Source organism: Antechinus flavipes, chromosome 5, assembly GCF_016432865.1.
Source record: "Antechinus flavipes isolate AdamAnt ecotype Samford, QLD, Australia chromosome 5, AdamAnt_v2, whole genome shotgun sequence".
In the NCBI taxonomy this organism is placed as follows: Eukaryota; Metazoa; Chordata; class Mammalia; order Dasyuromorphia; family Dasyuridae; genus Antechinus; species Antechinus flavipes.
In genome coordinates, this window is record NC_067402.1 from 283,359,745 (window position 1) to 283,372,428 (window position 12,684).

General features: G+C 54.1%; 2 protein-coding genes across 8 annotated transcripts in view; both read left to right on the forward strand.

The window, feature by feature from the left end:
- Positions 1–6,446, forward strand: part of HMGXB4 (HMG-box containing 4) — a 36,483-nt gene extending 30,037 nt beyond the window's left edge. For 3 of the 4 annotated variants that reach the window (XM_051961610.1, XM_051961612.1, XM_051961611.1), the window contains one exon: positions 53–2,146. In XM_051961610.1, coding sequence (XP_051817570.1) covers positions 53–97 — 45 coding nt within the window. In that variant the 3' untranslated portion in view covers positions 98–2,146. Of the gene's footprint in view, positions 1–52; positions 2,147–6,087 lie in introns of those variants that run through there. The other variant, XR_007947673.1, reaches the window with a different exon arrangement.
- Positions 6,447–7,746: 1,300 nt separating this feature from the next.
- The window catches only part of TOM1 (target of myb1 membrane trafficking protein), a 49,550-nt gene continuing 44,612 nt past the window's right edge, over positions 7,747–12,684 (forward strand). The window contains exon 1 of one of the 4 annotated variants that reach the window (XM_051961613.1): positions 7,747–8,388. In XM_051961613.1, coding sequence (XP_051817573.1) covers positions 8,337–8,388 — 52 coding nt within the window. In that variant the 5' untranslated portion in view covers positions 7,747–8,336. The remainder of the gene's footprint in view (positions 8,389–12,684) is intronic. The other 3 variants (XM_051961615.1, XM_051961614.1, XM_051961616.1) reach the window with 3 other exon arrangements.

The following is a 12,684-nucleotide window of genomic DNA, read 5'->3' on the forward strand; positions in this document are numbered from 1 at the left end:
CTCTCCAGCACAGAGAGCTCCCCTGAGTCGGGTCCATGCTCTCCCCCTGCAGTCGAATACTCTGGACAACATCGCCTACATCATGCCCGGACTCTGACAGCCAAGGATTCTGGGACCCGCCCTCTCCCTGCCCCCCTGCTGGCCCGCGTGGACATGGACTGTTTTGGCGCCCGTTGCTGGCTTCTGGGTGTAGGTTTTAATGTTTTTAATATATGTACAATATATACATAGGATTGTAACTACCTACTTTTAACAATTTTATGGAACGTGAAGGCCCAGCCAAGGGGAGCCTTGGCTTAAATGTGGGTTTGGGTTTTTAATTTTGTTTTGCTTTGCTTTTCTCCGGTGGTGGATCAATCTGCCTTAAAATCAAAGAAACTTGGGGCCTGGGGGTTGTTCTGGGCACCGAAGGCATCTCTTTTATGGACAGATAAAACGTGGTGGTTTTGTTCCGAGCCGAGTGTTGTCCCCCAGACCTATCATTGACCGTTTGCCTTATCTATCTTGCAGTGGGAAGTGTAAGAGGGAAGAAAGGGATGGGAAGAGGGGAAAGAAAACACAGGTCCTCTCAACTCGAGGTGACCATCTCCACTTCATGCCAGTTGGGAGATGACAAAGTCATTTCCGCCTGGAGGAAAAGAACAGGTTTAGGCAAGGGATGACTAGCTCCTGGTCCCATCATTAGTCTGGATGGAGGCCCAGGGCCTCCTGGGAGGGCCCAGCCCACGGGTGCAGCACGCCAGACACCCGCCGAGCTCCTCCTGGAACGCACTTAGTGGGATGCACTGGCAGAGGGCTGGCGGCTCCAGGCCCGGGGCCTGAACTCCCCGAGGCCTCTGAGGGCCACTGCTTCAGGTGCTCGGTGGCGGGAGAAGACGTGGGTTTGCTCAGCAGGGCCCTCCCTCATCGGCCCATCTTCCAGGGTCTCCTAGCATGTAAGTGCTGAGTATCTGCTCTCTGCTCACAAGGGAGCTGCAGGAAAGCACTTGAGTCTTAGGTAGTTTTGTATGTGTGTGTGTGTATGCGTGTGCGTTTTAATCATGTATATTTAACTCTTTAAAATCTGTTAGTTTTTAATTTATCCTGTAAATTTCTGTATATATAATTTAAGTAACAAAAAAACCTCCACCAGCAGCAGCATGTGGAAGATTGAGATTGGTTAGATCTGTTCCTCTTCCAACCCCTTTCCTCATCCTCCCTCCAGGCTGCCCCAGAAACCCTAACACACCTGTAGCTTGAAGCATTTCTTGACAAAGAAGAATCATTCCTTTAGGATTTTATTCCTCGTGGAAAATTGTGTGGGCTTTGCTGAAGATGAAGGGCTAAGGCATGTGTATGTGGGGCGTGTGTGCGCGCGTGTGTGTGCATGTGTGTGTGTGACCCTTAGCCTTGTTTCCACACAACCAGAATAATTTCACTTTCTCGTAGGAGAGAAAGCTGTTGAAGTTTGGGGGCCCAAGGTCTGCTTGAGTTAGGTCTGACCTCTGTGGTCTGCCTCCTGGGGCTCCTTTCCCTGGGCTCCAGTCCAGCTGGCTCAGAGGAAATTCTTGGGGAGCCTCTGAGGTTCCCCCCATCACATAGCCATGCTATCACCAAGCTCAGCTTTGGGACAGTCACCAGGAGCCGTGTGCACGCCCCCTCACCATTCAAAGCTGCTGTGCGGTTGAACCGAAAAACAGGGAGAAAAGGGAAGGGATGGGAAGTGGCGGGGTTGGCCTCCTGACCCAAAGCTTTGTTGCACACCAGTTTAAAGTAAAAAAAAATGTTTTTAAAAAAGCTTCCATTTTAACAAGGAGGGAACACTGAGACTTAGATCTAGAACCAGAAGAGGTTCCTTCTAAGTTGTCATTTTTAGAGTAAGGAAATTCTGATGTGGGCCCATTCTTTGTTTTTGTTTTGTTTTCAAAACCGAACCCCATTGTATTTGTATTTAAAATTTGTACACATTTGTATAATAATCTGTACCTTGTGGCATTTGGTACTATTAGAGGGAGAGCTTTGGATTCAGACCCACTTACAGTTTTTATATCATTGCTTTGGTTTGGTTTTTTAAACAAATCCTAGTGGTTTGGTCCAAATTCCATTAAAGTTGTATAAAGAAATAAAATTTTGTACTTATATATTAAAACAAAACCCACATTTTTAATATTTGGAGTATCGTCTCATCTGTTTTTCCCTGTGCTGCAAAGCGATAGGTAGTAGATTCCTTCAGGACTCACACCATCCCCCAATTCTCCTTCCCACTGAGAATCCCATCCCCTTTTTCTAATAGAACATCACCCTCCGCCATTTTCCTGGCCCACCTCCACTCGTGCCGTCAGCTTTCACGTCGTGAGCGTACGTGTTTCCCGTCTCCGTGCCAAGGACAGGGAATTTTAACAGACTTGGGGAAGGGGCCTTGCTCAGTAAAAAAAATTTTTAGTGCTTTAGTGCACGACTGCCCTAGTGCAAAGCACCTTAGCCACGACTTAAGTGATTACGCTGAGCTCCGGGAGAGAGGGTGATCTGCCACTGACCCAGCTTAATGTCAGGGCCGGGATCCAAATGGTGATCTTCTGACAGTCACATTACTTGGCCCGTCTCTCCACATTAGTTTCATGAGAGTTCTGGACCGCGAACCAGGCGGTCCCTTCCAAAGGGCCAGGCCCTGTAACTGCTCACTCCGACCTCCTTCCCCTGTTGCTTCTCTTTATACTGAATAGCTGGTTGGTGCAACTGGGGACCAAAGCATCCTGACATTTGCCTCCCCCCTCCCCAGGTCCATGGTTGGCAGATGTCCCCGATGACCTCATTTAGGTCCTGCAGTATTAGTCATTGTCTAAACGGACTCCGTTCCTACCCATCCCGGCTGGCTGCAGGGAGCCTCCTTCATCTTCCAGGGTGCACACTAATGGATTTCCTTCCTCCCTTCCTCAGCCTCACGTTAATGGGAATGTATGAAAATGCTGGACGTGAACATTTCTCCCAGACGCAACAGAGTAGAGATATCACAGGGCTGAGGGGAAGCGAGATTGTGCCTTTATTTTCACTCGAACTGTGATTTTGAGGACTTGCCTCCTATTAGTGCAAACCAGAACCTTCCCTGCCCCTTGGGAGACTCATCTGGGGTCACAGGTAGCATGTGTCTGAGGCAGGAGGGGAACGCGGGCCTTCGGCTCTGAGGCTGGCCCCACCCACTGAGTCATGGCTTTGTCATGGGCTTAAATGGAAATCTGTGACTGTTAAGCCTCCTCAGTTTCTCTTCTAGGCTTTAGAGCTGTGAGGATAATCCCTACCCTCCCAGCGGCAAGGGGAACACTTGCCGAAATCATCACATTTTGTAGGTGAGGGAGGCAGGGGAGGGGACGGCCCTAGGAGGGAGCGGCTGAACCCCGCTGTCTTCTTGAGGGAAGCTGGGGTTCTGGAGGTGGAGACAGAGGGAGTGAGTGCATCCCACTGCACAGAGACAGAGGAGGGAGGTTTGGGATCGAGGAGCAGCGAGGTCTGTCTGAGACAGAGAGAGGAGTCAGCTGGGTGGGAGGCTGGCGGGGGAGGGGTTCCATCAGCGGGTGTGGAAGCTGGTCAGAAGGCATTAATCAAGCCACAGAGGGGTGCGGACCACCTTCCTGGGCCCTAGGAGGGAAGCAGAAGGTTTGGCTCGAACTCTTTCTTCGGCCCTCCTGGGAGGCACTGGGTAGCAGAGGGATGTTGGTGCATCCGACAGCTGTTACGTGAGGGTCGGGAAGTTTGTCAGAGGAGGCCGAGGGGCGTGGGGGCTGCTGATGTCTGGGCGTGAGCTCCTTGAGACCAGAGCTGCGCTTCACTTTTCTTGGTGTCGCCAGCACTTAGCACATTGCCACACAGACCCCCATGGATGCTTGTTGACTTGACTTCTGGTGGAATCCTGGTTTCCCTCTGAACTCAGCTTTGCATGGAGGCTGGGAAGCCTTAGCTGCTGCCCCCGCTGCCAGTCTGCCCATTTCCCAGGGACCTCATGTTCACCTTGTGTGGGCCCTGCACATGTGCATGCGAATCCCTGTTGTGTCTTCTCCCCACCTCCCTGCCGCATGAGAACCTACGCTCCTCTGTGTCTGCATCCTGAGCTCCGGGCACAGCGGGGGCCTGGGTCATTGGGAACCTACTGAAGGCCTTCTGATTGAATCATCCACCACCTGGTCCCGCCCACCCATCCACCCGTAGCTTATAAGTGGATGGTTTGCCTGGGGTCATCTCCAAAGGTCATCTAAAAATGCCCCTTCCCACATCCTCATCTCCTTAAGGGCATTCAGTGACATTTGTGTGGCTGTTTTGTGAGTGAGTAGAGAAACAGGGAAACAGAGGCAGTCACTTAGTGAGAACGAGGGGTAACAGAAGGCAGACCCCACAGCATGGCCCTGGCACTTCCAGATTTTTTAAAGGAGGGCCTTTCATCCATTTGGTCACTCCCACTGAAGGACTTGTGAGAGACAGAGGCAAGAATTGTCAATCAAGTATTAAGTGCCTACTGTGTGCCAGACCCTGGCCTGAGTCCTGGGGATACAGAAAAGGCAAAGGACAGTTTCTGCCCTCAAGGAGCTTACAATCTAATGAATTGCCCAACATTTTTAAAAGAAAAAAGGTTTCAGTATTCTCAGCGAATGGAGTATCCAGACCAACAAGATCCCAGATCCACTTAGGTAGTGGAAGACTTCAGGCTTAGAAAGGGAAGAGCGGCCTTGAATCCCAAACTGCCCTTCAGTCGAGTCATGACATGGAGATGGAGAGAGCCAAGAGCTGGGAGAGCTGGGTTCAAGTCCTGACCACCACGAACTAGCTGTGGGACCTTCAGCAAATCCTCTGATCCTCCCTTTCCCCAGAATGGAAGAAAACTAGCAGCCACTCGAGGGCCCCTGGGGGATGGCTAAAAAGTTGTAGGATGTGATTAGACAGGAGGATGGCTTCCCCATAAGAAAAGATGCAGAGAACAGAAGCCCAAAGAGCGATGGGTGGAGAGAGAGAGAGAACACGAAACTCCTGCAAACAGAGCCAATGACGCTGAGCCTCCTTGTTGTAAACCCAGTGCCCACGATCAGCAAACAGCAGGGCGGAAATAATTGCAAGGACACCAGCTTGACCATCTCTTTATAATCATCATTTTCCTCGTCTAGAGGATGGGTTGGCAAACCGGGGCCCGTTTTTTATAGAGCTAAGGATGATTTGGGGCCCCTGGGCCATAATTTGCCAACCGCCAGTCTATGGGATCAGGGGCCTCAGAGGCAAAACTTCTAGCGCGGGCCCTTCAAGCCGAGAGAAATGATCTGGAGTCACAGATAATGGGCATCAGAGGCAGGACTTGAACTCAGGACCAGTGAAGCCAGAAGAGGCGCTCTCTCCACTGCCCTACATCGTCCTCTTGAGGGAGGCGCGTTCTCGTTTTTATTTTCAGTCAGTGGGTTGATATGTTTATTCTGTGATTTGTCGGGGAGTTCCATTGTGTTTCTGGGGCTTTATCGGGGTCAGTCTTTGCTTTTCACATATCCATATAAATATGTCTTTTGATGGAAGTGAAAGCAAAATTCATCAATGATATGAACAGGGATGCGCCTGGACATCTCTGAGACTCTAGCTTTTGCACGTTGTTCCTCCGTCTTCCCCCAAACCAGACAGAAGCGAGAAGGTGGCCCCGACATGGTGTGAAAATGTGTACTTCCCTCCTGTGCTTCCTTCCAAGCCAGAGAAAGGACTTGGGCCAATGACTTAGCCGTGTCCTTCATTAGAACGTGACTTCTTTTTCTCTCTGCATCCTAGAATGTTCATTCATTCATCTCTGGGCTTCGGTTCCCCTTCCAATAATATCTGCCTACCTCACGGGGTTAATCGTATGGTCCTTACATGGGAGTCAGAAGATTTGCATTTGAGTCTCCTCTTTGCTTCTCAGCTAACTGGGCGACTTTCGGCAACCTTCCGACCTCAGCGTCCCCATTTGTAAATTAAGGGTGTGGGGGCCTCACTGGAAGCTCCCTTTCAGTCTTGACATCTCAAATATAATAGCACATTCAGGTTGACAAAGTACTTTCCTAACGATGACCCTCCAAGTTAGAGAGCGTAAGTATTATGTCCATTTTACAGATGGGGCAGAGAGGCAGAGGAGGATTATCACTCGTCTGGGCTCACAGCTAGTGGAGCAGCCACATCGTTACTAAAGCTTCTTTAATGGCTGTTGTGGACATCAGATCTGAATGGAAAAGCACTTTGAAAATTCCAAGGCCTATGCAAATGTCAGGCCCTAGCACCCTACGTCGGGTCGTTCCTGATCCCCCCAATAACTTTGTATATGTTTTCATTCCCTCGTCAGTGTACATTCTCTCCCTTTTCCTCTCTCCCAGTAGAATGGAAGCCCCTCGAGGGCACAGAATGCTTCCCTTTTGACTTTGTCTCCCCAGGACCTGGCACACAGCAGGTGTTTAATAAATGCTTGTCGAATTGAACCATCGCAGTAACTAATACTTTTATAAAAAGCACTTTAAGGTTTCCTCTGAGGCCTGAACAGATTTCAACTACTTAGGTCTTCAAAAATCACATGATTGTAATCGATGGATACTTCACACCTAATAACAATAAAGAAAACTTCCATTTTTATGACTTTGGGCTTATCGCATCTTCCTAATAACTGTGAGACAGCCTATAAAAGGTCATTAGCTCCATTTCACAGATGAGGAACCCGAGGCACAGAGAGGTCAGACATGTCATAACTGGGAGCCCGCCCACCCGATTTCCCAACAGAAAGGTCAGCCTCTTGCCAAGCGGCCCCCACCCTCAGGGATTTCCAGTTCCCGGCTCTTCCTTCTTTTGCGAGAGCAGACAGCTAGGCTTGCTGGAAAGGGCCCAGCCGGAAGAAGCAGGGGCCGCTGGGAGGACACTGAGTGGTCTGACTGGGCCAGTCCTGGCCAGAGAGGAAGGCTGGGGGAGGATGACTTCCCCGCCGGAGCCTTAATGGAATTTTACCAGGGCCGACAGCAAGAGGAGTGAGCCGCCTGAATTATTCACCTCGTCTCCTTTTACAGACAGAAACCCAAGGGGAGACGGACGTGCTTAAGGTGGCACAGCAAGTCAGCAGAAGGGTGGTCACTAGGCCCGCTTCTCCCCTGGGGGGAGAGGTAGGAGCGTCCCTAAGACAGACACGGAAGACCAGGGGATTGGGCGGGGGGCAGGGGTGGGGAGAGAAGCCCCCCAGGTCAGACAGCAAAGGGAGGCGGAGAGTCACCGAATGCAGCCCTCTGGAGCCCCGCAGTTATTAGTGCCCGTTATGTACCAAGCTTCTTGGAAACGACAATATCCAGGACCCCAGATGTGGGGCTGGCAGAGGGGGCGGCACAAGGTCCTACAGGTCACTGTAGTTGGCATGTTGTTGTCTCTCAGCATTTGATCGGGAGCTCCTTAGGAGGGCTTTCTTGGTATCCACACCATCCCTGGAAAATAGTAGGTGCTTAATAAATGCGCACTGACCCACAGACTTCAGTAAGAAATGAGCAGAACCTGGGTATCCTGATTCCAAGCCCAGCCCCTTGCCGTTTTCCCTCGCCCCTCCCCCACTCCATCCTTTTTATCTTATGGAGAAACTAAGGCAAGAAGAGCCCATAGTGAGCATCTGGTCAAACTCCTTTTATTTTTATTTATTTTTATTTTTTCCCACATATGTAATTTTTTACATGTATATTAACTTTTTTAAATACACATTTCTTTATGAATCATGTTGGGACAGAAACATCAGAACAAAAGGGAGAATCCACGGCAGAAGAAGAAAAAAGTGAACATAGCACTCGTTTTATTTTTTTCACAGGTGCCCAAGGTGCCAAGCCTTACAAAGCACCAGATGTCCTAATGATTCCAAAAAAATCCAGGCCAACGCCCCATTGTACAGATGAGCAAACTGAGGCTGGGAGGCAACCAGTCGTGGGCTTTGTGGCTTCGGGCAAGCCCCGCCCCCTTTCCGGACCTCAGCCGTAAAAAGAGAGGGTGGAGCTAGATGAGAGAGGCGGCCCCTACAGTCGCGTTTTGGGAAGAGAAGGGGAGCCAGAGGGTTGATCTCGACGATCTTTGCTAATCAGGGGAGGAGGGTGAGGGGGTAAGGGCCCCCCGCTCCCGCAGATAAGAGCGCAGTGACGTCAGGACGCTGACGCTCCAGCAGAAAGGGCCTCCCCTTCCCACCTCCCCACCGCCTCCCGACTCGTGTCGGTGATTGGCACGTAACGGGGCGGGGCCTATGGTTACGCCCCCGGCCGGCGGCTCCAAAAGGAGGCTAGTCACGTGACGGCTCCGCGGCCGTGGCAGTTGCTGTCAGCTGATCCCTTGGGCTCGGAGGTGTGGCAGCGGCGACCATGGATTTTCTCCTAGGGAACCCGTTCAGCTCTCCTGTGGGACAGCGCATCGGTAAGTGCCTCGCGCGTCCCAGCCTCCCCAACGTTGGCCTCCGCCCCCCGGGACCCTTCGGGTTCGAATCCCCAGCTCTTGGGGACTCGGGCGATCCTCCCCCCTCGCCCTCCCGAGAGCGCAGAATGACAAGGTCTGTCAGCCAATAGAAAGCATCTCCGTGATGACTAGCGGGAGTTATGGCCTATAGGCTGCGTGGGGGCGGGCTCCAGAGACCGCGGCTCATCCAATCAGTGCCTGAAAGGGTACCCGGAGCCGGGCAGAAAGTTTTCTCTCTTAAAGGGCCCGCAGCGTCCCCGCCCCCGGGAGTCAGGGACTCCCGGGGCTCCGGGCGCCCGCGTAGGTCTTCCCCGGGGTCTGCCACTAGGACAGGGAGTCGGAGCGCTCGGCACTTGTGACCCGGGCGGGAGCGGGAGGTCCGGCGCGGAAAGGGACTTTAGAGGCGGCGGGATTTAAAGGAAAGCGCCTCTGGAGGCGGAGGACCCGAGTTCAAATGCGACACTTCACGACCCAGGTGACCCTGGGCAAGCCCGCTCTCTTGAGCCTCAGTGTCCTCGTCTGCCCCCTGGAAATTCGGTCCCACATCCGTCGGCATCCATTGAGCTCAGGAGCTGGCTGGGGGACGGGGTGCAAGCAAGACGTCCAGATAAGGAAACTGAGGGAAGGAGACAGAAGGCACTAAGCTCCCGCCTGAGCTCCAACTGCGCTGCGGGGGAGCACGCAGCAAGGGCTTACTGCCCGGTAGAACAGCCGCCGGAGTCCTTGCTTTTGGCTGTAAGCCCCTTGCTCTTCATCTGCCCTCTGGCTGAAAAAGCATAGATGAAGCGCCTGCTGTGTGCTCCGCACTGGGGATACTTTAGGAAAATCTAGAAGCCTCTGGAGGAGGGGAGAGGTGGCAGAGGGGGGAGGGGGCATGAAAGCAGAGACGCGCGTGAAACAGGTGCAGAGTAGAGGGAAGGCGTTCGCAGGGGGCTTCAGAAACAAGAAGGGGGTCCGGCCAATGCAAAGGCCCAGAGGTGGGAGTCAGGGAGCAGCAGGAGCAGCGTGGAGGCAGAAGAAAGTGCGAGCAGCCTGGGTGGTGTGGAGGAGAGGGGGAGCCCCTAAGGACTTACTGAGGGGAGGGGCAGAGGGACTGACGGGAGCCCCGGGGGCTTACTGAGGGGACGGGGCAGAGGGACTGACGGGAGCCCCAGGGGCTTATTGAGGGAAGGGGGCAGAGGGACTGACGGGAGCCCCGGGGGCTTACTGAGGGGAGGGGCAGAGGGACTGACGGGAGCCCCGGGGGCTTACTGAGGGGAGGGGCAGAGGGACTGACGGGAGCCCCAGGGGCTTACTGAGGGGAGGGGCAGAGGGACTGAGGGGAGCCCCTGGGGCTTACTGAGGGGAGGGGCAGAGGGACTGACGGGAGCCCCGGGGGCTTACTGAGGGGAGGGGGCAGAGGGACTGACGGGAGCCCCGGGGGCTTACTGAGGGGAGGGGCAGAGGGACTGAGGGGAGCCCCTGGGGCTTACTGAGGGGAGGGGCAGAGGGACTGACGGGAGCCCCGGGGGCTTACTGAGGGGAGGGGCAGAGGGACTGACGGGAGCCCCAGGGGCTTACTGAGGGGAGGGGCAGAGGGACTGAGGGGAGCCCCTGGGGCTTACTGAGGGGAGGGGGCAGAGGGACTGACGGGAGCCCCGGGGGCTTACTGAGGGGAGGGGGCAGAGGGACTGACGGGAGCCCCGGGGGCTTACTGAGGGGAGGGGCAGAGGGACTGACGGGAGCCCCGGGGGCTTACTGAGGGGAGGGGCAGAGGGACTGACGGGAGCCCCGGGGGCTTACTGAGGGGAGGGGGCAGAGGGACTGACGGGAGCCCCAGGGGCTTACTGAGGGGAGGGGCAGAGGGACTGACGGGAGCCCCAGGGGCTTACTGAGGGGGGGGCAGAGGGACTGACGGGAGCCCCAGGGGCTTACTGAGGGGAGGGGGCAGAGGGACTGACGGGAGCCCCGGGGGCTTACTGAGGGGAGGGGGCAGAGGGACTGACGGGAGCCCCGGGGGCTTACTGAGGGGAGGGGCAGAGGGACTGACGGGAGCCCCTGGGGCTTACTGAGGGGAGGGGGCAGAGGGACTGACGGGAGCCCCGGGGGCTTACTGAGGGGAGGGGGCAGAGGGACTGACGGGAGCCCCAGGGGCTTATTGAGGGGAGGGGGCAGAGGGACTGAGGGGAGGGGGCAGAGGGACTGACGGGAGCCCCTGGGGCTTACTGAGGGGAGGGGGCAGAGCTTTTCACTTTGGCACTGCTGTGAGCGTGGGCCTCATGAGAGCAGGTGCAAAGCTCCATCTGCTCCTGGCTGAGTATTTTTCTAGGTAAGACAGTCATAACTAAGCCTGCCTCAGTTTCCTCGGCTGGGAAGTAGGAATAACAACAGCCCCGAGCCCCCAGAGTTGTGGTGACGGTCCCCCTTCTCTCCCCTTCTTTCCCATAAGTCCCTCTCCTGGGGTACCTGCTAGTGAGTGAAGGGAATGTGGAACTTAGACCCGAAAAACTTGGGTTCTGCTGCTGGGCGGCCCGCCGCTCATGCCCCGGTTCTGGGCTTCCAGCCTTGGTTCTGCAGGGCTCCGGTCCCGGATTCCTCCCGCACTCAGGGCAGGGCATCTGACCGTGAGTCACTCTCCGGCCTGGGGAGCGCGAGCTCCGGCCAAGAGCGGCTGCGGGCTCGTAAAACCTGGCCCTTTGTGCTGACAGGCGCCGTCTGTCCCGGACTTTGGGGGGAACCGGCCCTCCGGGGCCGGCGCAACTCGCCGCATCATGGCGAAGGCCCGCTCTCCGCGCCAGCACGCGGAGAAAGCTCTCCCAGGAGTGAGGAGGACGGCCACCCGGGCAGGAGGGCAGCCAGGGTACAGGCTGGGCTGGGGGCCACAGACCCCGCTAGGGCAGGACAGGGCAGTGGAGAACCGCCGCGTGTAGGCACAATAGTCCCTCCAAGGAAGTCTGAGAGATGTTGTCTCCGTTTTACAGATGAGTGACTCCTCAGCACCACGTAGTATCCCAGGCAAGACTCAAACCCAGCTCTCTCCTTGCCCCACGGCGGCCCCCTTACTTGTGCCAGTGTTTTTGGCTGTGACAGGTTTTCCTGAGGCTCTGTATAGAATAGGGCCTTCACCAGAAGCTTAAAAAGGCTAAGTGAGCTCCTCTTGTTAGCTTGAGCTCTTCCTCTCCTTCCCCAGCCCCCAGAGATCTCAGTGTATTAGAAGGAGCCGGGCAGGTCCCTTAGTAATCACGGGCGCCCCCAGAATCAGCCACTACCTTTGGCATTGACCCAAAACTCAGGGGACTAAGGAACGGATGTGACTTGAGTTTCTTTAGCCTTCTGAGATTCACGATGGCCTCATGGGCTAGAGAATCCAGTTATTATCGTGCCCATTTCATAGGGAAGGCCACTGACACTCAGTAGTCAGATGGTGGCCAGGGCCCCGAATCTAAAAGCACAGAGCATGTGAATCCATACCAACCCAGTGTTCTGAACATAGTAGGCTGGGAAGTCCTTATTAGCCCAGTGTTCTCACACATAAGCTCACAAGTCCTTACTAACCCAATGAACTGCCCATAATAGGTCCACAAGCCTTATTAAAACAGTGGTCTGCATATAGTAGGACTTATAAGTCCATACTGATGTGGTGTTCTGCACATAGTCAGCCCATAAGCCCTTTCTAACCCAGTGTTGTGTACATAGTGGACCTATAAGTCCACATTAGCCCAGTGTTCTGCACATAATAAACCCATTAATCTCATAAACTCTTACCAGTCCAGTGGTTTGCACATAGTAGGCCCTTAAATCTATACTATTGCAGTGTTGTGCACATAGTAGGCCCGTGAGCCCTTACTAATCCAGTGATCTGTACTTAGTGGCCCCTGGGAAACATTTATTGAATAGTCCAGTCATTCTGTTACTTCTCTTGGAGGGAGAATGAGCACTAACCTAGGTTCACCCCAGATTCCCTGTTGGCCCAAGGCCATCTTCTTTGGGAGAGGAGAGTCCAAATTTGTACGGAAACTAAAACGGTTCTTCCTCGATCTGTGGGGCCAGGACTCCTACTAATGAGTTGCTCTCCTTGGGTCTGTGCTGATCATGGAACAAGGATACTTGTTCAATTGTGATTCAATAATAATAATAATGTTAAAATAAAATATGTTGGTTTTATACTCATTTACTGGCCCAAACAGGCAGAGTTGAATATCCTCTTCTCTAATAGATGACTGTCTTCCAGCCCGTGGGATGCACACGATCCCTGAACTCCCCATCTCTGCAGGCTGG